The 27,129-nt window shown below is 44.4% G+C and overlaps 1 protein-coding gene and 1 long non-coding RNA gene across 2 annotated transcripts; one reads left to right on the top strand and one right to left on the bottom strand.

Moving 5' to 3' along the window:
• Positions 1 to 1,999: 1,999 nt before the first annotated feature.
• Positions 2,000 to 18,718, bottom strand: podxl (podocalyxin-like). The gene is made up of 8 exons (XM_026146346.2): positions 17,993 to 18,718; positions 6,911 to 7,465; positions 5,941 to 6,248; positions 5,807 to 5,830; positions 5,022 to 5,163; positions 4,876 to 4,919; positions 4,664 to 4,792; positions 2,000 to 3,577 (listed from the first exon to the last, which is right to left on the bottom strand). The coding sequence occupies exons 1-8, from the start codon at positions 18,033 to 18,035 to the stop codon at positions 3,383 to 3,385; spliced, it is 1,440 nt and encodes a 479-aa protein (XP_026002131.2). The 5' UTR covers positions 18,036 to 18,718; the 3' UTR covers positions 2,000 to 3,382.
• LOC145421629 (uncharacterized) lies at positions 14,871 to 16,551 on the top strand. The gene is made up of 2 exons (XR_013903002.1): positions 14,871 to 15,161; positions 15,271 to 16,551. It is a non-coding gene; the product is annotated as an uncharacterized LOC145421629 (long non-coding RNA).
• Positions 18,719 to 27,129: the final 8,411 nt, after the last annotated feature.

Consider the following 27,129-nt stretch of genomic DNA (forward strand, 5'->3'; position numbering starts at 1 on the left):
CCGTCTTCCCTGACTGAGTCAGACTCTCACTAATTGCATTTCACAGGAAACCTTTTCGCTTATATTTCTTCCAGTGCTTTGTTTCTGATAGCTGTGATGCAGTAGAACACTACAGACGCAGTCACACAGCTGCTGGGACTCTTGAGCACCGTCCGTCGAGCGTATGCTGTACTTGAACAGACTTCTTCCTGGGAGATTCAAAGAACGTTCGGCACAGTTTAACGAAAGAGTGGATTCTTTTACAGTCGTGTAACGCAGGCCAAATTTACGTTTCACACTCTTTCCCTCATAGTTTGAATCAAAGATGCCAACTGATTCAATCTCATTCATTGGACACATGAATTATAGATAATGCTCTTATTTTGAAATTAAAGAACCTTAAGAACGTTTCTGTTTGTTTTTATTTTTTTAATAAACTTCCATAATTGAGTTTCCTGAGCTGTGGGGCTTAGTGTTGGAGAGCTGTTAGTCCGCTGATGCATCACAAATCCACGGCAGTGTTCTTGCTTCCTTTGTGCTTCAAACGTACAAAGACCTGGATTTGTCATCGCCTGCTCGATTCTTTTGTAGCTCCAAAATGTGTTTTAAAATATGAACAAATCAAATTCATTCGTAAAATGAGAGCAGTGAGTGAAATTCTAGCACACTCGACCTCCAAACAGCGTGATGATAACGTGAGCTGCGTGTAACTGCTTCCATTGACTTCCTGCTGCTATGACGATGTTACTATCTTTGCCTCAGAGGATACCACACTATATCTGTGCACTACATTTGACATGTGTTGATAGAGTGATACACTCTAACAGGAAGCTTCACTTGCAACACTGTTACCAGCTTTGTAACTGTTAACATAGTCAGCATAGTTTTCTGGTTGCCTGGCAACCATAATGGTAGGACACTTCAACAAGGCGCAGTAAATGAATAATCTTAATCTGAGCACATAGCAAGTGTTTGTCCATAGGAGCGTAGCCACTGCACCACCACACAGAGATGAGTTTGGAAATGTTTGGGTGGTGTCAGGACAGCTAAGCCCCTAACTCAGCCTCACCAGTCTACACCTGGGACGAGCTATGCTGTCATGGAGGAGGAAGTGTCCATAAAGGCCAGAGGTTTTCAATGCTGTAGAGATGAACGATGGCGAGTGTGTGGAGACGGCCTCCAAACGACTACATTTTATTGGCAGTTCTTCATTGACTTGGTGCTTCAGGCTGAAAGTTGATGTTTGGTTTTACAGATTAAACAAAAGAGACAAAGATTTCGTCTTTGAGTGTTTGGACAGACCAGCCGAGCTGCTTCCCTCCACACTTTGTGTCAGCTGTTCTTTAACGATGTGTGGTTTGTAACAAATGGCCTACTGTGTGTGTGGTCACGTTAATGACCTCACAGAGGTGATCCTTTCAGTTTCTGACATCAACACACCACCTACAGGTCTCAATGTGGAATTTGTATCCAGTTATTTCAGCCAAGACTCCTCACTGTTCACCCTTTATTCCTTCTATGGAGCCTTCCCAGGATGGAGATGCTCTGTTCTATGTTCATGTGTGACTAATCTCAGACAGGTAGCAGGGATCAGCAGAAGTGGCCTAAATTTACTGAGGAAGTGTAACAGTTTACACTAATAAATGTTCTTTTTGTCTGCTAATCTGTTTCGGACGAGGAGAAATGTGAAGAAGTAAGAAAATGATGACATTTTGATAACATGCAGGGCTCACCACACTGGCTGTAGCGTTAGTTTTGTGTTCAAGACTAATTCAAAGCACCTTTGTAAGAACACACAATGCCAAATACGACTTTTCTTTGTCTTTCTTTGGGTGGGACTCAGGAGTTTTAAAGCTGGTACTCTATGATCAGTGAGCACTACTCTGGATTACAGTGAATGTGTAGAAAGCCTTGCAGTATTGCATTGTATGTACTGTATATAATGAATAAAGATTGTATTTTGTTCAAGTTTTCCTAACTGCCATCTTTGTGTGGTTCATTTTAAAGGAAAGTCTCCAAAGTGGGAAAAAGATTTATTTTCAAACCTGAACAGGTACAACAGAATAACAGTCGAGACCATCCGTGCTTTACAGCTTCCAGTGTGTCAGACCCCTGCTGTTTGCCTTCTGCAGCAAACAAACCATAAATACATAAAATCCTGGTACAGTAACGTACGTGAGAAACTATACACAACTATGATAACAGTGGCAGACGCAAACACTCACAGCAGTCAAGCAAACATACTGGCTGGACTGGAGAGCCCAGTGTGATTGAGTCACTTGCACATAATATAGGTTGAAGTGAAAGTAAATGTATATTAATTGAAATTATTGGACTGATGAGAATTTCAAAATAAAAGTGTTAAGCTGGGGTTCTGCTGTGAGGGTTTAGCCTGACTCCGTCCAGCCTCACCAACAAAGAGCGTGCAACTATTTACAGCGTGGCTCAGCTGACTGAGAATGGGCGCACGTCTGCTTACTAATAATGCAACTAACAAAGTAGTTAAAAAGTAGTTTGGCATGATTATAGCTTGTGTTTATTGTACAACAGCCACAATTGACATGGTAGAGTCCAACATGAGCAGGTCACCATGAAATTAGATTTCAGGGTAACAACTTAAAACACACTAACATAAAAAGATGTGGGCTTTGCCTTGTTGGCCCTAGAAACAACTTCATGGCTCTCCTATGCAAACCCGAATACAGGATTTCAGATGAACAGAAATGACGCCTGTTTGCATCAGAATGACTTTAAAGGACAAGAATTTGTCGTCTCTGGCTTTCCATACACAACAGAGTCAATATGAGGCACTTTGGATTCAAACCGGTCCTTTGTCCGCCCAGTGTAAGCAGCATCTCTGTGGCCGTGTCCTTCCTTCTGTAGGGTTAGTGCACAGCCTCTATCTTTAAATCACTGGGGGCTTTAAAGTGCCCCCTGATCACATTTCTATGTTAGTAACTCTAGAGTGGTCAACGCAGATGACCTCTGTTCCTCAAGAGCGAATGCAAAGTGATTGGTTTGTAATATTGCCGCTCCTTCGTCAGATGCAAGAAAACACTCAAAAACAGGTCACAGTGTGCAACCTCTTTGTTAGTACAATAGCAAACAGGCACAGAAATATGTGTAAAAACCAATATGAAAAGGTTGTGCTCCACAGGAAGTCACGCGCATGGAAAAGTGCAGCATAAACACAACAGTGATTGATTTGGTGCATTTTTCAAACATGTTTCATGAAGTTTGCTACATCGAACCGAGCAGCTTCTACACGCCACGCCGTCACCTGCTCTGGAGGAAGTGTTGCCTGGCTACAAGGGCATGAGAGACAAGAGTTTAAGATGCGTGGGTATAGCTCGATTTGTTGTGGCGTTGCGCGCCCTGTGACCCGCCCCTCTCCCACCCGTCCTTACAGGTGGGTGTCCTCCTCTTCGGGGTGGTCCTCTTTCGACAGGTGGTCCAAAGGTACCATCCAGCTGTCGTTGAACTCTCCGTTCAGCACCATCTTCTTCTCCAGCATCTCGGGCTGCACTTCCATCACTTCCAGCGTGGGGTTGTCATGGTAACCGTTTTCCACAGTGTGCAGCTCTTCTGTTAGGTGTTGCTGTGGAGATTGAGAGGGCAAAGTAAAAACATGCCCACTGTTACTTCCTGTTACACAGACACAGTCTTAAAAAAATTCATAAATCTGAGTGGAATCTAACTGCTCTCACACGACTGTTGTTTAACTTCTAAACATACTCCAAAGTCCACAAATCCAACAACTATCCGTGGATGAATCAGGGATTCAGGCTACCACAGCTTTAAATGAAAGCACTGCACGATACGACACTTTCCTTTTGGAAAAGTATTTCGGCACAGAAGGAATTTTGGCTAGAAGAAGAGGCCAGAATCAAAACAGATAAAAAGGAGGCCTTTGCTCCTGCCCAGTCATCGTCCCCACACGGTCATATGTCCTAGAACGTTTGCTAAAAGTTTTCTCCACAGAATATTCAGAAAACCAATTAAACACTGAGTTTTGATCCTGACACAGTTCTGAAAGTGTCAGGCACCCCCGTAGGTCACCGCTGCTGGAGCTCCTGTCAGGTATTTGGTAGTTCAGTGGCTAAAAGTAAAATTGGTTTCTGCTGAAACGATAGTCCCACCACATCGATGCAAAATTTTAAAAAAGGAAAAAAAAACAAAAAAGATTTGAGAGGGGTGAAAAATCAGGGGAAACAAAAAGCCCAGAATTCTAACCTCTCTGCTCTTTAGCTCCAACATGTGTTAAAAAGTACTAAATAAGCTGAAAAGGATGGGAATCAAATCCCAATTAGTGGCATTAAAGCATGAACCAAACCTGCAGGGACACAGAATAAAAAGTTAAACATGAATCGATGTGTCATCGTTTGTCTATCACCGGTTAGCTTAGAAGATATAACGAATAATACCATGTCTGGAACAACCCAGGCCAACACTCATCAAAGATTTTATAAGCACCTAATAAGCACATATGATTGGCTGATGTAGCCTTGAAATGTGAAGCATCTGGAACATCTCTTTTCCTGTTTCATCATCTCTATTCCTCTTTGAAAGAGGTCAGATTATAAATGAAGAAGCAAAGCGAGCAGCTAATACGTTCACTAGTTCTGGAAACTCAGACTATAATGGAAGCATACTGGGGATAGTGGGATTGGATGTCTCTTCTTACCTGGTTCTCATTGTAAGGCTTACGGTGGTGGGAGGCGCAGGCACCGAGGATGACGATCATGATAAGAAGGGCTCCGCAGGAGGCCAGGATAGCAATCAGGGTTTTGTTATCGGTCTTTATCTGTTCTTTCTAGGAGAGGAACAAACAGAGGAATAAGTAGTTGCTGTAGAGGCCGAGGGTCCCGAGGCTGATCTAAAGAGCCGAATCCTCACCTGGGCGAGCTCGTCATAATACTGCTGCGCAAGGCTTTCGTTCACTGAAAGATCAGGATCACATTGATTGATTTCCAGAGAAAAATAATCTGAATTATAAACTCAGTGAATGTCCCCTTTCTGAACGGACTAGGATATTCTTTTACCTTTGCCATTTATCTCCACAGATTCGATTTTCACTGATCCGTTTTGGACGAGCCAGTTCACGGTGCAGGATCCGTTGTCCATGCTCTCCATCAGCCTCTTGCACACTTTTCTGAAATTTTTCTCGCCATCTTTTTCTTTGGTCTGCGTAAAAATGACACGTCTGTAAATGCTGTTAAACAAAAACATTGATGCACGCAGCACAAGTCCTTTTTTGTTTCATGAACCAGAAAGCGCTCTTCTACGCTGCCGTGCTGCCAGTGGGAGGACAGGAAGGTCAGAGGCCACAGCCAAGGCCGTATTTTCCTGTGTTGTGATGTGTTGCTTATTTCTGGTGTACTATTAAAGGGCACAACTGAGGGACTCAGAGGGTCAAAGCTGCTTCAAAAAGAGTTGTGGGAACAAAGGAAACTAGAGAAAGGCAGGAAGGGTTCCCACTAAGACACTTTTTCCACCCAGTGACTGAAATGGTTGTTTTGTTTTAATAGCAGGCTTCACTGCTCCACTCAGACAAAGCTCGCACGCCTAACAGATCCACCCAGCGCCTGTCTGAACACAAATGGTCATCAGCTGTTGAATCTTGTAAAGTTTCGAGGCTCAAAGGTAAAAAGTTTCAGTAACACCTAGAACAGTACGAGTGTAAGCACAGGAAATGCAGCATGTGACTGTGCATCCACAGATCCCTCAGTGATTCGTGATTTTACTAATAAACTCTGCCCTGCATAGATACAGGTAACGGCATTCAGTCTGCAGGCTTCAAATAGATCAGAGCAAAACAAAATCTTACCTCCTCGTTGCCTTTGTGGAAATACTGCAGAGAAAAACAACAAGCATCTCATTCAAAGGCACCGACACTTCTATTAGATGCAAGTAATAATGATAACAACAGAGAAGCTGTATGTGCGCCACTTCAGTGCTTACAACAAACTTCTGGGTGGATGTTGGAGTCTTGATAGTGGCCGTGGTGGCTTGCATGGCTGAATCTGTAGTTGCTGTATTAACTCCTTTTTTCACACTGAAGGAGGTGCTGGAGGAGGTGCTGGAGGAGGTGATGGAGGAGGTGCTGGAGGAGGTGCTGGAGGAGGTGATGGAGGAGGTGCTGGAGGAGGTGCTGGAGGAGGTGATGGAGGAGGTGATGGAGGAGGTGCTGGAGTCCCCTGGGTTTGTAAGCTGAGTGTTCGCTCTGGCCTCTCCAGGTACTATTGTAGATTCAGGGATTTCGGTGGAAACTTGGACCAGAAATAACAACAAGAACAACAAGAATAAGGAAGCGTCGTCGTAGTGATGCAGATCCCTCTGAGCCAGCCAATCAGTGACAGCCACGTCACATTTTAAGGTTTGGAGGAAGTATTAAAAGAACAAAATACACCACAGTCAACACCACCTCCTTTAACTTTCCAGCTACTTGAAGAACTGAGCAGATGGACCAACGCTTGTACAATACCAAGTTTAACAGGGTCAGGAGTGTGTGTGTGGTCTCCGTCACATGAGGCAACAAATACTTAAAGTAGGAACACTCGAATAATAATCAAAAATGCATACCATGAAAGACAGAAATACTGCTTTCCCCAAAATTACTAAGGAATTATGAAGTACTTAAAAGTACGTAAAGTGCAAACTGCGTCTTCTTCCCTGTAAAATACACGACGTTAAAATCATTCACATGGTACCTAAACCTGCGCACGCCGTGCTTCCACCTGGAAACGAGACCTTTTACCCTTTTTCACAGCTGTTCACATCCAAGTTTTCATGTCATTGGAGCGCAGTTTGAACGCCACGCTCTCACAGTCTTATTTATACTACTTCGGTCAGGTTTAAGTATTTGTTGTGGTGTCTTCTCACTTTAAATATTTCATTTTCAGATTCACATCCAGGGGACAAAAGTCCTTACCTGTGGGAAGCGTCTGTGCCGCGGCTACAGTGGTCAAAGCTGGAGCGCTGGATGTTGGTACTGTGGGGCTGTTTGTGCTCTCGTTTGCTGATGACACATATGGTGCAGTGATTTTACTGGACAGAGAATATGTTGATGCCGTTACTGTGGAAGGCTTAGTGCTCAGCACTGATTGGGTGCTGGGGCTAGTGACTGTTTCTGATGGGGCTGGCGTGGGTGTAGCAGCCAAGGTCAAAGTGGTGATCGCAGTCGTAGCCTCTTTGGTGGGAGAAGTGAGAGCTGCTGTGGGGCTTGTTCCTGTTGTTTCTGCTTTGAGAGTTGGTGTGCTCTGAGTTGGGATAGTCTGTGTTGTCTGCACTGCTGTGCTCTGTTTGTCGGTGTTATTCTGACTGGTAGTGACTCCCGCTGTTGCTGTTGCTGTTGCTGCTGACACAGTTGTGGCTGTAGTCTTTGTAGGTTCACCCCCATCTGTGGCAGCAACACTTGTGACATCAGCAGGTGTCCCAGTGGTTGTCTCTGCAGCAGTATCTGCATAGACGCTGTGACACAGAAAGCCTGAGGAGGAAAAGACACGAGCGGTTACCTTCACAGCACAGCTGCATGAGGCTCTGCATCAAACCCATCAAAGACAGCATCTTATAGACCTGCATTTGTAATAGTCACTTGGGGGCAGTACAGTCATATTAGTGCATACAGTAGAGAACTGCAGCCTAATATATTGGAGTATCCAGAAAATGCAGATCAAATAAGCACTCACTGTTTACCTGTATGTCTATTTTAGTCTCCGCCTACTCTGAAGACAAATGTTTGGACCACTTCCTGAGCTCGCGGTCTGCCTGCTCTTTGCTACTGACCACGTGGTCTGCTTGTAATTTAATGAACATTATCTGCTGCTGCTGGCAACAAACGAGAAACTGTAAAGCAAAAGGAAAGTACGCATCATGAAAAAGCTCGAATCGAACATTTCTTTCTCTGTGCTGTTGTTGTTCACAGTGAGTGGAGCCGCTCTCCTCAGCTCGAAGCAGCTACTCCTGGACTTCCTGCTGTGCTGACAACTGTAAGCTATCTTTTTCTCTTGGCCTATTTATAGGGACGAGGACAGGATGCTGTGCACAATAAACTTGGAGGCACCACACCCTTGACCACAGCCTGTTTGGAGTGCCCTCTGCGAACGCTCCTCAGCACCAAGAAAACAATGGCCTTATACACCCTCGTATGACCTCATGGCAGCTTCGCTCCATGCTCAGTCGCTGGAGTTTCACCATAGATCTCTGCTGATACATGCAAACACACACACATGCTAAATGAGAGACAATGACCAAACTGTCCTGAGTAGATAAGACGTGAAACGAGGGGCTAACTTGTAGTTTAGTTTGCACATCGTGTTCATTATTTAATGTTTGAGCAGAAAGGTTGTGGCGTTTGTACGCTCACATCCAGCTTTCAGTCAGCTGACTCCTCTTTAGCATCGTCACTGTATAGAAAGTGAGCAATACATTTCTTTCATATTGCAATATTGCATCTGTGCTTCAAGCTTCTTATGGCCTACAATTCAGCTTCAATGTCAGTTTAGTAAAAACAACCAGGTGCTTTGTATCGTAAGATAAAGACAATCCTGAAAACCCATCAATCAGATGACTCCAGTGAGCCGGGCGACGGTGGGAAGAGGAAGAAAGCAGAACCAGGTTAGAGGAGGGACAGGACAAAGGACGGACTCTGGAAAAGAGCCAGAGATGAATAATACCTAATGATTGAATCCAAACTGGTGCATAAACAGACAAACCAGTAAAGTGCCGTTACATACAGTGCACGGCCCGTTTCCCAGACAAACGCATCATCACGTTAATGATCAGTTTGTTTGGTTCATTCTGAAATATTGCTCAACATATAATTTTGTGTTATAACATCAAGCAGATGTGAGCGGTCAGTTTACCCCGTGAATCTGCTGCATCCTCTCGGGCAGACGGAGGCTGGCAGAGCCGTGCCTGCCTGTCTCCTGTCAGCCCGCTGCCTTAACACTGCTACTCAGAGACTAAGAGTGTCAGCGTTATCTGCAGCTAAGTCTCCTGACAGCAGATAACCTGCTTTTTCTTCACTGCATTTCAGAATTTAGAGGCTCTCCTAATAGATGCTCGTATGTTTTCTTACTTTGTGTGGCAGAAATTGATCCACAAATACAAAAATATCAATCAGCTGAACCACTGTTACACGAGTGCAGTCAGAGGTGAGGCCTGTCTGCACTGTTCGCGTCTTCATAATCCACGCGCCCCCTCCCCCAGATGTGCTGTCTTGTTGGTCTTGACCCCGGTGATCCTGTCACTGATGTATCTGCTTCTTAACATGTGACGGCAGCAGCTAGTCCTGCTGTTATCTGCACCAAGCCTCTGTTTACCTCAGCCACACATTCCTCACCACACACACTACCTGTTAATCACATTTAAACATCCACACAAAGAGCTCACACCACGAATCCCAAACGCTCGCTCACTATGTGAAACGATCAGCTCATTTTATTCATCATATTTTATTAAATATAGTACATAAACAGGTATTTAAAGTGGGACATTTTCTGTCCTTTCATGATAAATACTAACTCATTTTGAATTTGATGGCAGCCACACGCCTCTAAAAAGTTGAGACGGAGCAACAAGATGAGAGAAAGTATGTAGAGCTTGAAAAAGAAGCAGGATGACCTGATTGGGTTTCCTGGCATCGTGGAGAGGGAGACGGAAAGATGCTCACTCAACCTAAACGAAACTGCATCTACAAATTGTGGAACTATGTAAAACTGTGAATATCTCGTCATCTACAGCACATGATGTCATCTAAAGATTCACGAGACAAGGCCACAGATGATTGTGGGACAGCAGTGATCTCCAGGAGACATAAAAACACGACTGTCATGGAAATCGTTGCACAGTTTGACAGACCAGCCACAAAAGAAGCCATGTGCTAATATTGATAAGAAAGGCCACCGTCTGTTGTGGAGCAAAGCTTGTTTAAAATGGACTGAAAGCTATTCTGTCGTGAAGCCTGACGTTTCTTTTTGAGAGAACATAGACGGCCCATCCTCAGGACTGTAGACTTTACAGCGCATACAGTGAAGCTGTAAATACATTGTTTGTATTATATAAATAAAATGTTACAAGCTGTCACAATCTTTCATTTGAACAGCTCTCAGTAACAGACGTCCTTTCCTGTGCTTGGACACTTGTCGAGCTCTGAATTTTAAAATATCACCTCGATCTGTTGCTGTTTCCTCTGAACATCTTCCGTCGTCTGAAGCTGTCTGACCTTTCTGATCTGAATTTTGCCATGACTTCCATCAGCCAGCTGACTCTATGCTTCAGTGATCTGTCAGACATCACTGGGCGTCAGACAGCAGCCTGTGTGGGAAATGACCTGCTGTCCTTTCCCTGGCTCTTCTTTCTGGCTCCCTTCAGTGAGGCAAAACAGCTCAGTGATTTGGGACTTTGTGAATTGGATCAACATCAGTATATAAATAAATTTGGGTTACAGGAAACCCAGGTACCTGAACCGACACACCAGTGCTACTGCAAAGGAAGAGCGCGATCAGGGCGGCTGCAGACGTGTTTCTGTCTGCTGAGCGTGTGTTGGTTTTTAAAGCCAATATTCATTTAGCATCAGTTTAGGAAACACCAGAACATCTGTACTCGGATACAAACATGTAATGGTCGCATGCAGTGGGGTGAAAAGCTCCTTCTTCCTCAGTCTGTTCCAGGAAATGGGAAGTCTGAAGCACATTATTCCCCGAGGTGTTGCCTGAGAACCGGCTAGTTTGGGATGTTACCGACACCTTGCTGGGTTAAAGCAATAAAGCTCCTCCAACCGTCAGCAGGTCATCTGTGCTGCTTTGGGCTCAAAGCGTCGTTTTTACCACAATAATATTTTATTTAGTAATTAATGTGAAATTTGGGTGTAGCATCATGACTGACAGCTGCAGAGAAACCTCCGCCCGTCTTTACTTCTGTTTAAATAAAACTTCAAACTGACAACATGAGAAAAAACCAACAGCCGAGTCATCATCTTGGTTTTTCTGTCATTTTGATTTGTAAAGTGAGGAAAGGAAACGACTTGGCTGACCGCTTACAGCAGCGGTCGTTCGCTGCGGCGTTTGCTACTCATGGTGTTTTAATTTGAGAACATTATCCGAGCACATGACTGAAACACCGCCTGTGCTTCATCTCGCTCCACTCACTCCTGGCTGAGAGAACATTTAATTGTTAAATAACTATTTATTAAATAAGTAGTATTAGCTAACATTAAAGGATCTTTTAGAGCCATTCTTTTAGAAATGGAGCAGTGAAACAGTATGAAAGCGCCTCACCACACAGGAAATGGCTTTATTGGCAAATTGTAGAACATTAACGGTCAAAGCAGTCTTACATGGATCAGTATTACTGCTCTAGACTTTTAACCCTAAATTCTATTTATTGTCTTTAATCTCCAGTAGTGTATAATATTCTATGTGATCATGTTTGTTGGCTGTCTTGTAAGGACCACAGTCTACACGCTGTTTTTAAAAGGTGGATTCAGAGTATTAGAGCCTGATCTTAAGGATTAAAAATAAAGAGAAAGATTAAGGTGTTGTAACAAAACAGGACAGCAAACTTTGTGCCTTTATTTAACCAAGTGATTTATCAGAGAAATCAGTTCCATCAATTTGCTTGTTTTACTGACCCAAACATTCGCTGATGTCATCGAGACAGTTTTTAATAAACTGCACTCTAACTTGTCACCGAGGTTCCAGACATAAATCTCGATGTTTCCACAGATGCACACGTGGTAACCGAGCAGAGCTGTGACAGCAGAGCCACCATCGGCTCGTCCACCATGACGGCCTCCCATCATTCTCCTGTTAAAGATCAGCGGTTTGGCCTCTGGCCTCGACAAACAACCAGCAGTGATATAAAGGATGATGCAAAAAGAAGGTTCATGACGAAAGCTGTTGGAGATGAAACTGGGGGTTTAAACTCGTCTGGGGGTGGTTGTCTCCGTGTTAGCCTGGCACCGTGGCCAGCGCGTCTCCGCCTCTCACCCTATGGCAGCTGGGATTGGCTCCAGCCCTCCCCTGTCATCCCACATTTGATAAGCTGAAGAAAATGCATGGATGGTCCAGAATGTGTGTTTATTGTACTAATGATAGGAATTACATTTTTCTATTCTTAAAGTAACCAAAAGCTTCATTCGAAGTTATTATGGACTGTATCAGGTGTTCATTTTTCACTGAATGTGCTGTCGTCTTTGGCACAGCTCCCATGATTTATGAAAACGTGTCTCCTGAGCAGCTGTTCACGTTTGTATTCCTGAAAACATTTCTCCTCAGAAAACACTGATTTCACTTTGTATTTATTTGTATAGCACCAAATGAAAACAACAGTCGCTTCAGGGCGCTTTACGTTGTAGGGCACAGACAATAATACAGAAAAACACTCAAGCCAGCACTTGGCGACAGTGGGAAGGACAAACTCCCTTCAAATACATAGAAACCTCTGGCAGAAGCAGGCTCGGGGAGGGCAACCAGCTGTGAGGGAGGAAGGCGGGACAAAAGCCACACAGTGGAAGAGAGCCAGAACTCAGTACACGTTGATCTGTGGGCTTAGAGAAACCAGCAGGCTGGCCTTTTGTGTGAGCGTCAGCTATCGCTCCATCATGCCAAGCAGTCTGACTGTAAGCTCAGCCTGATGTGAACACGCCAAACTGAGCCAAGGGAATAAATGAATGTGGCTGTCACTCCAAAGCGCTGGTAAGGCAGTGCTACCCCATTAGCTTGTTGACAGTCCACACAAAGGCCCCTCGTTCGGTCGCGCACGGATGAGCCACCTCCTCGCTGCAGACCGCTGCAGCTAGACCCCCATCTGTGTCCTATTGAGAGAGGTATTTCAGCTCTCTGTGGGTCTGGGGTGGGCTGCTGGTGGTGCGTGGGTAAGGAAGCAAAGGGAGTCCCTCTGCTTTACTGAAAGGAGGCGAGAAGCTGTGAATCTAAAAGCACTCGGTGAGAATAAAAGACAGAGACGAGCCAAAGGGAGGAGGGAGGGAAACGGTGAGAAAGAGGAATAAGATGAAGAGCAGTAATTCCACCAGCCACATGGTAACGACTGACCACACACACATTATCCACAAACAACACACTCCCTATCCTTGGAAGCAGACTGGTATGTGTGTTTATACAAGTCGGTGCTCTCATTGCAAAAGTTGAGTGTTAGACATGCGTCAGCTCGCTCCTCCTGTCACATGCGAGTACACTCAGTTTCTTCTGTCCTGTAACCATGTCTGAAGCCTAACCTCCTCTGAGGTCAGAACATACGTGACTGAAGGATGCATACATGTTTATTTATCCTCAGACCAGTTTGGAGCCAAACCTTTAGTCCAGGTGTGACAGTTATAATGTCATCAATGACACCGACCTGTACTGATGACCCAAAATATCCCTTTTTGCTGTTGTACTAATTAAAAAAACCCCCATTATCAAATACACTTGGTGTTGGAAAATAATGCACATTATTATTATTTCTTTCTTTTTCATTTACTGTTAATGATTTAAACCAGGCAAGCAAATTAGGCTAAAACCAAACGTTTGATCTTGTTGAGCAGAAAGTGAGGGTGTTTCTTATTGAACGAACAAATATTTTATTAGGAGGGTAAATCACAAACAGTTTGATCCCAGCTAATGGAGCAACAGCAATTTTGTGTTTGCTCTGAAAGCTGAGACGTGAGGGGAGTGCTCGCAAACTGATGAGGCAGACGAGAATCGTGCTGAGACAGTAAGGAGTGAAAGACGAAGAACGAGGAGGAGGTAAGCTCACGTCCTTGATGGTACCAGCCACAGCGATGATTAATGGACACCTGGGTGCCAGCGTAGCATGGAGGGAAGGAGTGTGTTCTGGAGGTGAAGCTGAAGGCTGCAGCGATGGACAGCTATGAATGGCTTGGCTTTACGGAGAGTAAAAGTTCCTCCCTGATAAAACCTGCACGTGGCTGCCAGAAGTGTCTGGCCTTTAAAATCAGCTCGTCTGCAGAGTAAAGGTGCTTTCAGACGCTGCTTAGCTGTTTCTCAGCTATTGCGTTTGTGAGGTGTAAATGTTATGACATGTGGCATATGAAAGTTTATATCTACAAAAATCTCATTTTTTTCTGTCTTTACATATTTACCAGCAGCAGCCTTTTAGCTTCAGGCTTCGTGGGTTTTGCACCACAGGGCCGAGCACACAGGAGGACACTGGGATGACATCGCATCCATTTTTTGTGAGCAGGGACCAGCAAACACAGGCATGTACAATATATATTCATTTAAAACTAAATAATATGTCTGTCACTAATGAACAACTTCCGTATGACAATAATGAAAAAACCTGAGAGCTCACATGTTTCCACAGCACGGATCGCATGTTGGCAAAGCGCTCTTCTTGTAGTGCATGGACATCAGAGTTATTACTGCGTTTGAATGCAGCAACACGAGAGAGCCTAACTTAACTAGTTAGTCAGTTTAAATCAAACCAACAAATTGTCCGTATCTACTTAATTAGCATTCACTGGTTCCACTGGTTTGCAACTGGGTGCACAACATTGTGGAGCCCCACCCATGTATTTCCCTCCATAATCCAACCGAGGGGTGTGGATGGGCCGGACGCTATGACGGCAGCCTTAGGGCAGGAGGCGAGGTCCACTCAGGACAGGTCGCTGTCCCGGGGCTAACACAGAGAGACAGCACCCCACTCAGTGCGTGTCTTTGCACTGTGGGAGGAAGCCCGAGGACCTGAGAGAACCCACGACACAGATACAAGGAGAACGTGCTTCACACAGAAAGACCAGATTCAAACCCAGGACCTTCTTCACTCCAGTTTCAGTTCATCTTTATGTTAACATTCATTTGAACTGAAACCACAATGAAACCACAATGACTTAAAAACAGTTCTGTAGAAAAAGGCCTGATTGCTCAAGGTCATTTCCTGTCACCACACCCTCCTTGGGAACTGGGATGTTGATAAGGTATTTCCCCCCTTCTATTGTTACTCGGTTTTCTCCCATCGACTGGCTGCTGCAGACTCAGACGAGTGTGCCAGGCAGGCAGCTTCTTCGCTGGTGTTTGACTGAACCTGGAACCCTGACTGTCTGTTCTCTTGTAGGAAGTGATAAAGGAAAAGCAGATGGTGTGAGAAGAAGTTAGGAAGTCCGGGAGCAAACTGATAAGAAATGATACCTTCTTCTTAAATTCCATCTTATTTATTGAGTAAGCACTGATATCTTCAAGTAATAAAATGTATTGTGCAAGTTATTTTTCAGGGGAGAAATCACACTGATGATGTAACGGTTTCAACATCTTCTCACGCATCAAACAGGATACAGTTGGTGTTAAAGGGTCAAAGACCATGGCAGCATTACTTTACAGGCAAAGCTGCGTTTGAACAAACCCGCTCGCTGTGAAGCTCGGTGGTGGAGAGCTGATGTTTGTTTTGCAGCCACAGGACCCGGGCACCCTGCAGACTCCACTATGTCTATTATCAGTCCCGTAGGACAGCGAACACTCGGCACAAACAGGACAATGATTCACCAGCATTAAATTCAAATCTGCAACTGACAAAGAAAAGAATCAAGGTGGTGCAACGCCCCAGTCAAAGTCCAGACCTCCACCTGCTGCAGCGGGACCCCAAGAGAGCTGTGCATTAATCACTACGCACAAAGCTCCATGAAATGAAGGAATATTGTAAAGAAAACCCTGATTACTTCAAGTTATCTCTGCTACAAGCTGCTGAATCTCAGGGTTTTTCCCAGTTCTTAGATTCCATTTAGTGACTCCTGTGAAAACGTTTCTTTTTCACATCACTGGGCCGAGTTTTCATTGTGGTTCATATTCTGGAGTTTAGTTTCACTTAGTGTTCAAAGAGTTTGTTTAGTTTTGATTCATTTCATTGTTAATTCAGGTCTTTTTAAATATAATATGCTTGGTGTTTGTCAGTGGCAAAGGTTTGTGTGCTGTAATACAGTCTGTGAATCCAGACCTGCACTTAAAGGCCAGTGATTCATATTCATGGAGACGCTCCCATCCTGCAACGTGTGGCCACAGCAGGCTGCTCTGCAAGCTTGAGTTTTACAGCGGACTGTGCAAACCACAGCACCACTGAAATCTCATATATGTATAAAAACAATAAGACATCAGGAGCGCTCACTTTAGAGTGATCTCATAGAGCAGAGACAAAAGCAGTAGGTCTTGCACATGTGTGGAGCATTTACTTACATGCACATAGTGTTAAACAAATAGACACAGGTGGCTGTTCACAAGCACAAAAACATGCCAGCGTTTATCTTTAGAAAAAAAGGTGCTGACAGCCTTCGGGTGGAATTTTGGGGCTGTGTCGCTTACTCTTTTTCACACGCTTACAAGAAATAAATGAATAAAAGCCTCCCGTCTGAAATCACCTACTGCAGTGGTGAGAAAGCAGCAGGTGCGTAATTAAAGAAAAACACTTTTGTGGTCTTTCAGCCCTGGAGGGGGGTCAGGGGTTGCACTTCATTATTCAGGCTCCTTCTGTCTCTCTGCAAAGCTCTGAGTGGACTTTGTGTGTTTTTGGAGGGAGGGCGAAGCAGTGGTGAGTCCTCGACTGTGGGGGGTGGAGGCAGATGTTTCAGGTCTGAGCCCGAGTGCGCCACTTGGTCTGTGTTTGTGACTGTTTTACTGCAAGTTTCAGACAAAAACGGTGGAAAAACGGAGCAAAGAAGAAAAGAGCTCTTATTATTAACGCTGAGACAGAATCTGAGTTTGAAATAAAAGCATCTATAAAAAAGGCTTAAAGTGTTCGTCAGTCCAAACTCACTCCTTCATCTGTCACTGTTCGGTTCATTGATCCTGAGCTCATGTACCATTTACACTTTTCTAGTTTCTACATTAGAGTGTTGCAGTGTTTGTGTGATGCAGCATTACTACCTAACCATAACCTGCATCCTACATATGAGCTACAGTTTGTTGTTCTACAACCACATAATATAGCAGAGGGGATGAGAAGAAAGATTAGAAATGAACTGGCATTTATGTAGCTACAGTACGCACGCACACACACACACACACACGAACATGTTTTTTGGGATGAATTTACACGACGAGGGGAAAGAAACAACTCTGCAGTGCCAACATGAGTAAATAAAATGTTAGATTTTACAAGTGACAACGCTGTTTTCTATTTTAAAGGTTACACAAGACTTTTGTGAGGAGATGCTGCACACTTCCACCTACAGACGATTGCAGTCAGTAATTAAGACCTGACCTCAAATCCCCAGAAAACAGCCAGGTTTAACTTACAGAGTGGAAAGCTAATGAAGTATTCCTTTAGGTTTTAGTGTTTCTGCTTTGATGCTAATAAGTTTATTCCACTGATTTCACATCTTAAGCTCATAGTTGTAATGCACTGTGTACTTCGTGTGCTCCATCACTGTTAAGGCGTGATGTATGTAAAAGAGTCCAGCACGATATGCACATGCAGACGACTTTACAGTTGACTTCTGTGTTTGGTTATCATCTACAATTTATGTTTCCTATAACTTAAGCATGGCTTTGTTAATTTTACCAGACTGTTAGAAGTAAAAGGAGTTTTAAACGCTTTAAAAGCTCACTGGTTCATCACTGCACTTAACCTCCTAGGACCTGGCGTCCACATATGTACAAGGTCTGATATCCACTTGTGAGGACGTTATACTGCCCCTGTGCTATTGAAATTTCAAATGAATGTCCTACTACGCTGATATCAGGCCTTTGTAGAGCAAAATCAGGTAAAAAGATCATTCTTTGTTTTTACATTCGTCAGTTCCCAATCAGCCCAGGTAGCAAAGAGAAATTAAAAATGCATGCCGTTAAAGAGTTTGGGTCTTAGGAGGTTGAACAAACAGACAGCAAAAGTTTAAAAAACGTGTCACACAGACCACCGGGATCCAGCACCTGTTGCTGCAGCACTCTTTCACGCACAATGAAGAGATAAAGAGACATAAACGATAGAAAAGCCCGAATTCTGACAGAAAGGCTGAACAAACAAACCAGTGGAGCTGTCTGATGTGAACGCGTGGGCTACTCACCGAGTAAAACTGTCAGCCACTTGATCCGCAGAGTCGCTCTCATCCTGTCTCTGATGCTCTCTTCTCCCGGATGGATTTATCCTTCATGCAGCGCTGCGCTACAATCCCTCACTTTGTATCGGGAGATGTTGCGCTAATGGTAAAACTGAGTCCTGCAGCCGGCTGTCACGCCTTTCTTCTTGAATTTGTATCTCAGAACAAATGATCGCGCCCCACGTATTGTAATTTTCTTCTTCTTCTTTTAAACTGAAAGCCAAGAATGTCTTTGTGTGTGTGCACCGCGTCTTTCTCCCCTCTCTCTCCACAGAGTCGGGGATTTGGGGGAAGAGTGCTTCTGTGGTCTCCTTGGCTGCACCGTTGTTCCTCAGGCTCTCTCTCCCACTGCTGTATCGTCAGTTCTCACTCTTCTGCAAAGTGTTCAGCTGTTTGCAGACCAGAAGCACTGCCCTGCCTCCCTTATCATGAGAAAGCAGGGGCAGATCCAGTCCCACAACTCACCGCTTCTCCTGACACTTTGGATAACATAGGAAGCAGTGAGACAATGTGTTCCACTGACTTTGATTCATTAGTTAAAATGATCAAAATTGACTGGAGGACGCGGGGTGAAGTCACACATGCAGCCGGATCAAAGGAAATGCCTGCTTCACTGAGGGGACCCGGATTCTTGTGTGTGTGTGTGTGTGTGTGTGTGTGTGTGTGTGTGTGTGTGTGTGTGTGTGTGAGTGTGTGTGTGTGTGAGTGTGTGTGTGTGTGTGTGTGTATTGCCCAGCAGACAAGGTTTGGCCACCTCTTGGACTGAAAAATGAAACCTGTGTAAGTGCCACGAACTGGAGTGTCTACTGAGGCTCGCTGTAATAAAAGAGAGAGAGCAGTTTATCTGCTCAAAGTCTTTGTTGGTTTATTAAAGGTCTACGTAAACTTGCTTAACTGATAGTTGTTTTGAACACCAAATAATACCAACAGTTGAACATTGTTGAAAAGTAAATATTCTAATAGAGAAATATCAGAATCCGAATAGTTTAAGACCGTGAGATCTTCAACGCACACCTCCGGCAGAGCTTCAACAGCATTCTGAGGGAGGCTGGGGACACTGAGTCCGAATGGACCATGTTCAGCATCTCCATTGCTGAAGCTGCTGCACCAAATGGTGGACACCAGAGGTGAAGGGAGCCACCAGGCTGAAGAAGGAGTCCTATCGGGCTTGGTTAGCCTGTGGGACTTCGGAGGCAGCTGACAGGTATCGACAGGCCAAGCGGAATGTGGCTCGGGCAGTGGCTGAAACAAAAACTCGGGTGTGGGAGGAGTTCGCTGAGGCCATGGAAAAAGACTTTCGGACTGCCTCGAAGAGATTCTGTCAAACCGTCAGGCGTCTCAGGAGGGGAAAGCGGTGCTCTACCTGCACTGTGTATAGTGCTAGTGGAGCGCTGCTGACTTCGACTGAGAAAATTGTCGGGGGGTGGAAGGAATACTTCGAGGACCTCCTTAATCCCACTGACACGTCTTCCGAGGAGGAAGCAGAATCTGGGGATGAGGGGGATGACCCGCCAATTTCCGGGGGCGAGGTCACTGAGGCAGTTAAACAACTCCTTGGTGGCAGAGCCCCTGGTGGTGGTCCCCATTTTTAAGAAGGGGGACCGGAGGGTGTGTTCCAACTACAGGGGGATCACACTCCTCAGCCTCCCTGGGAAAGTCTATGCCAGGGTGCTGGAAAGGAGAGTTCGTCCGTTAGTCGAACCTCGGATACAGGAGGAACAATGTGGTTTTCGTACTGGTCGCGGAACACTGGACCAGCTCTTTATCCTCTCCAGGATACTTGAGGGTGCATGGGAGTTTGCCCAACCAGTCTACATGTGTTTTGTGGACTTGGAGAAGGCATTCGACCGTGTCTCTCGGGGTGTCCTGTGGGAGGTGTTGCGGGAGTTTGGGGTGTCTGGCCCATTGCTACGGGCCATTCGATCCCTATACAACCGTTGCAAGAAGTTGGTTCGCATAGCCGGCAATATGTCGCAGTAGTCCCTTTGTCTCCGGTTCTGTTCATAATTTTTATGGACAGGATTTCTAGGGGCAGCCAAGTGGCGGAGGGCTTTCACTTGGGTGGCCTCAGAATCTCATCTCTGCTTTTTGCAGATGATGTGGTTCTGTTGGCTTCATCGGGTGAGGGCCTCCAGCTTGCACTGGAGCGGTTCGCAGCCGAGTGTGAAGCAGCGGGAATGAGGATCAGCACCTCCAAATCTGAGGCCATGGTTCTCAGCCAGAAAAGGGTGGAGTGCCCACTCAGGGTCAGGGACGAGACCCTGTCCCAAGTGGAGGAGTTCAAGTATCTCGGGGTCTTGTTCGCGAGTGATGGGAGGAGGGAGCCGGAGATCGACAGACGGATTGGGGCTGCAGCTGCAGTAATGCAGACGCTGCATTACTGCATATATATATATATATATATATATATATATATATATATATATATATATATAGTTAACTGTGATATAGAAAACAGACTTTAAAAACTGCAAACACTGATCAGCCAACTGCTTGCCTTTATTCTTATTCAGCATTCAATCAAAAGCACCAGACCCTGATTATCACTGCCATTCTCTCCCACTGTGGATCTTTAAACACGTTTTAGTTGTTTTTGTTCAAGCGGAAGTTTTTAAAGAATATTTATTTGGTCCCTTGGTGTTATCCTCCAATAGCACCGACTCTAGAAAGGGTCACACTGGTCCTGCTGGTGCTGTGTTTGACGTTTGGATTCAACTCTGGCAGCTTGTTGGATTCTTGCCCTACTGGAACCCCGGAGTCGAAGTAGCCACGATGACGAATATTTACAAAGGTTCCAGGAATTGCTTGCAGTACACTTTTACTATGCCTCCATTCATAAGAGTCCAAATCTGACTTGAATGGCACTGGATCTTATCCAGAACCTTCTGTGAATGCAAAAGGAAACTACTACAGTATAAACTTCACTTCTTTAAGTGAGACTAACTGCTGTGACAGTGCACTCGGGTGTGTATGATGACTTATTCCATTCTGAATGTGTCGGTTTTATGTGGAAGTGTAAATTGTCTCTTTTATGTTCTTTAATCTGCAGTTTCCAAAAGATGACTTTCATTTAATGTAAGAATTTTCTGATCACAGATCGAGTCCTTCACTCTGGTTCCACATGTGAAGCACCTCGGCATGTTAATCTTTGATTTCCCACAATGTGTTGAGCAGTAAACACGATGTGTTCTGTGCTCTGCAGCCCCAGTCAGCTCCAGAATATTAAAATCCAATGCTCTCTTTTGGTTAAATGAGGAATTAAGACATTTACAAAATGAGACAAAACGGAAAAAGAACAAAGTCAATGCTTCCTGTCTGCTTTTAAGATTGTGATGTTTGCTCATGACCTGAAACTCGAGGAAGAAAGAAACACTTTTCTTTCACAACCTGTCACAATTTCAAAATACTTTTTATTTTAACAAAGTGTGATTGGTACCTGTTACGGATTCAAATATTGGGGATGGAGACAAGAGAAAAACCACAAAAACAACACTGGTCCGGCCGGGTTGAGTCAAACGATGATTTTAATGATCACACGCGTGGGAGATGGACACCGTACGCAGACAGCATCAGATCTCAAAATGGTGGAGCATTGATCAACCTCTTATAGCCTCTAGTGGCCCCCACCTTATCATAAAAGCCTAAACATTCACATGCTTTCTCTCACACGGCGCCTAAGCTACGACCTTGGCTCCCTGTTTATCTGCTCCTGCTGAGATGGGGCAGAAAACTCCAGCATGTTCTGTTCTCTTCTAATCAGACAAATAAGGCGATGACTTTCTGCGAACAGTATTTCTTATAACTCAGCAGTATAATGCATCATAAAACAATATCATTCATTCACTGTCCTTACACAGTCTGGCCCCGCCTCTACCTGTGACATGCTGCCTATGTTCTGGGATATTGGCATGTTCTTGTTGCCTTTTCAGTCTGAGCTCAGCAGCTCTGGAGTCTCCTGGCCGACGACCTCAGATGCAAATCTTGTAACCGTTTTTTAAAATCTCTTCCTGACACATCGTTTTATTATTTGGCTTTCTATAAATGCTAGTGCCTTTATCACTCACGAATATAAGTATGTTGCTGTTTTTCTTCTCTTTTCTTACTCGTTCACATTTTAAATAGTTCTTCGTGTCCTTTGTCTTTATTTTTAACTTCTCATATTTGTCGCATTCATTATTGTTAATCATTTTGTAACTGAAAAATGATTTGCACATAAAAATGAAGTCAAAGTAAACCTTCAGGCTCTGCCGCCTGTTGATGGGAAGCATCTGTAAAAGGAAACGTAGACAGGAGAGATAAGATCAGGGGTGTGGAGGTTCTCAAGGGTGTTTCCTACCATGGAACATTTAGAAGTCATTAATGAAAAGCCTGAGCATCAGAGACATAGTCACCAATCAGGAGTCACGCTCGGACTCCAAGACAGTGAAAATTACACTAAATGATGCCAGGATTGCAACTGTGTGAGTACGTGTGTGTTGCTATCACTCCTGTGAGCTGTGGTGTAGCCTGCTGTTAGCCTGTTTCTTCATGAATATTTACCCAAAGACACAGAGAGCTGTCAATGAGGGAAACCTCAACCTCTGACCCTCCGATCCCTGTATGTATATAGCACTAAATCACAGCAGCAGGCACCTTATAATGTCAGGTGAAGACGCTACAATGACACAAGACAGTGTGATGCCTCCGCTACACTCTGGGCTGAGTTGTGCCCTCAGGGTGAAAAGTCCCTGTTAGTTGATACAAAGTTGCTCTGACTGATCTCCTACGATGAAACGTTTCCATGCTGGTAGAGTTTCTTCCAGGGTGTTCACACAGTATGATGGGGCATTGAATTACTGCAGCAGAGGTTCCCCGTACACCGACTGTGATCAACCAGTAGATCTCAGTTAGTGTGAGTAGATCATATGACAGTTTTCTTTTTTTAGATTTGAGTCTGTCATCTGTGGTTTAGAAAATGAACTCCACCCTCTTCTATGGGACAAAGGCCATCATGTACATCCAGTTTATATCTACCAACGACAGGATATCAAGCATGGAGAAAGGATGCAACAGTGACCCCCTATGAGCAGCACTTTGGCGACAGTGGGAAGGAAAAACTCCCTTTTAACAGGAAGAAACCTCCAGCAGAACCAGGCTCAGGGAGGGGCGGGGCCATCTGCTGTGATTGGTTGGGGTGAGAGAAGGAAGACAGGATAAAGACATGCTGTGGAAGAGAGACAGAGGTTAATAACAGGTATGAGTCAGTGCAGAGAGGTCTGTTAATACATAGTGAGTGAAGAAGAAACACCCAGTGCATCATGGGAATCCCCGGCGTCCTACACCTATTGCAGTATAACTAAGGGAGGATTCAGGGTCACCTGGTCCAGCCCTAACTATATGCTTTAGCAAAAAGGAAAGTTTGAAGCCTAATCTTGAAAGTAGAGATAGTGTCTGTCTCCTGAATCCAAACTGGAAGCTGGTTCCACAGAAGAGGGGCCTGAAAACTGAAGGCTCTGCCTCCCATTCTACTTTAAATACTCTAGGAACAACAAGTAGGCCTGCAGAGCGAGAGCGAAGTGCTCTAATAGGGTGATATGGTATGGCCAGCAGGTGGATGAGGGAAAGGGGAGGCAGGAGGAGGAGGAGAGATCCAAGGCGGCCGCCGGTCTGAGTGTCAGGTGAACTGAACTTCAGGTATCTGGGTCAGATATAAACCAAGTTTAGGTGGAGTTTATTTTCATTGTGCTGACAGCTACAATGGAAAAGACACAAAGCTTTAATAAATAATTATCTGAATCTTACAACAAACGATTGATAGATTGATGCATATATACCATCAGAACAGTGAACATCACTGTCACAACAGTGTTTGTTTTCATTCAAAGGCTTTATGATTTTTCCTATAATGGTGGGCCGGTCTCTAGTCAAAACGCCCGGGCTGATTTTCTGTCCCAGTCCAGCCCTGTATGCAGCTCATCTGCAGTCTGGTGTTACCTACATCTTCCTATTCAGAAGGCAGAATTTCCGAGTTCTGAGTACAATCAAAAGCACCACATCTGCAGTTTTTGTGTTGGATGTAAAAGGCGCACATGATGCTGTGACGTAGGCTAGAATCATGGCGGCGGTCAACGACGGTCCAGGCGTGGGATTTCTCTCGTGGAAATATGCACATTATCTTTTCCTTTCTATTGGTAGGTGGCACAGTGCACTGTGGCAAGTAAGCAAGCTAGAAGACTGGCAGTCTGGCTGGGTATCCAGTTACAGAAGCAACGCATTGACGAATTCTGAGTAAAACCAAAGTTACTTTCCCTAGTAACTAGTTACTTTGAAAGTAATGAGTAACTTGAAGTAACTGAGTTACCTTTGATAGAAGTAACTAGTAATGTAACTCATTTACTAATTTAAGGTAACTGCTTGTATGTGAGGGGTATGTCTGTCTAATTTAGCCAGAATATAGTAAAACCTACACTTTCCCTCACCCCCCTGCATCCCTTCATGCTGCAGTCGACTTAAAATAGAATAGAATAGAAAACAGTTGTATTTCCACTGTCTGCCATCAGATGAGCACTGGCCAGCATACAGCTGGCAGTCATGCTTGATGTTAGCTTTAGCCTCTGCACAGCATGTGGAATTCCACATAGGTCCACATCGCTGTGCATCACCTCTGTGTGGCCTCAGAGAGGCTCATTCATGCTTCAGTAAACTGAGTGATTGTGGTTGGGGGAAAGGGAAGGATGTGTCACACAGCTTCCTGACTGTGGTGGAGATATTTTCTCTTGTCACTACTCTCCCTGCTGTGATCTAAAAGTTGAAAGGATGTTCTTTATCCACTTTGATGTTCACTTCAGTTCCCTGCAGACTGCTGATCATAACCCATTTAAAACCGAGGAGGCCCACACTGTTGCTGATGTGTGAGAACTGCAAAAACCAGATAAAGCATTGAGGGTACCATGTTGTTTCTGTTACGCTACGACAGACATTAAACTTCACTGGAACTGTGATATTTACTGAGATATTAACACATATTGCCATAAAAGTTTGAACAAAACTGACTCTTTTCATCTGCTGGGCTGAATTAAGGCTATTACGTAACAGATGGACACGAGCAGATAAAGTCTCCAGTTATATAAACTGTGGTCTTGATCTAAATATTCCCATTTTAAGCTTTAATTACAACCTGATCATGAATGGATGATGTGAACAGTTTCTGAGCTCTCTATGTCTGTTCCTGTCTTGTTTGTGACTGATGTGTCACAGCTCAGTTATCCTATTTCAGCTGTTTTATGGACTTGGAGGGTTGTGATGGACTGGTGTCCATGGTGGCGTCTCATTCAGAGTCAGCCCTTTGCTGATGTAACAATGTGGTTAAAAAGATGAAACACGCCTAAGGATGCATCAACTCTCCCAGTATGAGTTGAACAGGAGCTACCTATTACAGTTTTTCTCAAATGCTAAAACACATGTCACAAACGTTACCACCAGGTCCCCCAATGTCCAAACACAACACCCTTCTCTAAAGCTACATAAACACAACCACACCTTCCCACTGCAAAACTCAAACTCCCACACCAAGAGAGCAGCTCGAAGCTGTCAAAACTGTAAACACTATACACAGCATTACACACTACAGCAAAACAATTGAAAACACAATGCTCAATTTGTGAGAAGGTTCTTTGTTTCATAACTGCCAATGCATATTTTAGAAACTATACAGTAACGGATCGTCGTAGATCTCTGCAGAGGATTAGGCATTTAGATTTGTGAGTTTCATATGAGTAGTATAAATCTATAGAAAATCCTGCATGTACGTACACTACTGTAACACAACTCAATGCAAAAACAGAATCTATTGCACACAACAGTAATCTTGAAAACATGAACAGGGTGTGAAGTTTTTTTATTTACGTTATTCACACACACACCACAATCACTGTGCGGCATCATGTCGCTGAGCTGTTGCTCGCATCTCGTCCGTAATGATGGTGCGAGGTTGTCTTGCTCTCCCTCCTGGACCTTCTCCTCTCCCATGTTGGCCTTCTCCTCTTCCTCGTTGGTCGCTCCTCTTCCTCCTCTCATTTGAACTCCTCTTCCTCATTGGCCTGCTCCTCTTCTTCCAGGGCCAGCTCTTCTCCCTCCTCTGCATCAAATTCCTCTTCCCCTGACTCTGCCTTCATCCATTGTGTTTGTTTGGAACCTTCAGCATACTGTGCACTCTGAACTTGCTTTTACATGTGGGTACAGCATTAGCAACAAGTGTCTACTGGTCATTTGGGTTACAGGATTGGCTTTTGTGTTTTAACATTTGAGAAAAACTAACACGGTGCACTAAAATGGGAATAACATCCCAGGAAAGTCTGATGTTTAATGGATTGTTACAGTTTTTCTCAAATGTTAAAACACAAAAGCCAATCCTGTAACCCAAATGACCAGTAGTCTAAACACATTTACTAAATGTAGCCACCATATTCCAGTACCATAAACACATGTCACATGAAGACACAATTCACAAAACACAACCCTCTGTACTCATAAATCTAAACACATTTTTCCTTGCTAAAACACATGTTGCAAAACAACTCTGCTCATATTCTCAAATGAAAGCCCATGTGATGCAAAATGCTTGCCACAGTCACCAATCTTTGAACACAGGGAACACACCTGGCGTCAGTCACTACACACAATGACTCAAAATTGAAGACACTTGTTGCTAATGCTGTACCCACATGTAAAAGCAAGTTCAGAGTGCACAGTATGCTGAAGGTTCCAAACAAACACAATGGATGAAGGCAGAGTCAGGGGAAGAGGAATTTGATGCAGAGGAGGGAGAAGAGCTGGCCCTGGAAGAAGAGGAGCAGGCCAATGAGGAAGAGGAGTTCAAATGAGAGGAGGAAGAGGAGCGACCAACGAGGAAGAGGAGAAGGCCAACATGGGAGAGGAGAAGGTCCAGGAGGGAGAGCAAGACAACCTCGCACCATCATTACGGACGAGATGCGAGCAACAGCTCAGCGACATGATGCCGCACAGTGATTGTGGTGTGTGTGTGAATAACGTAAATAAAAAAACTTCACACCCTGTTCATGTTTTCAAGATTACTGTTGTGTGCAATAGATTCTGTTTTTGCATTG

This window comes from Astatotilapia calliptera, chromosome 17 (assembly GCF_964374335.1).
Source record: "Astatotilapia calliptera chromosome 17, fAstCal68.1, whole genome shotgun sequence".
Lineage (NCBI taxonomy): Eukaryota > Metazoa > Chordata > Actinopteri > Cichliformes > Cichlidae > Astatotilapia > Astatotilapia calliptera.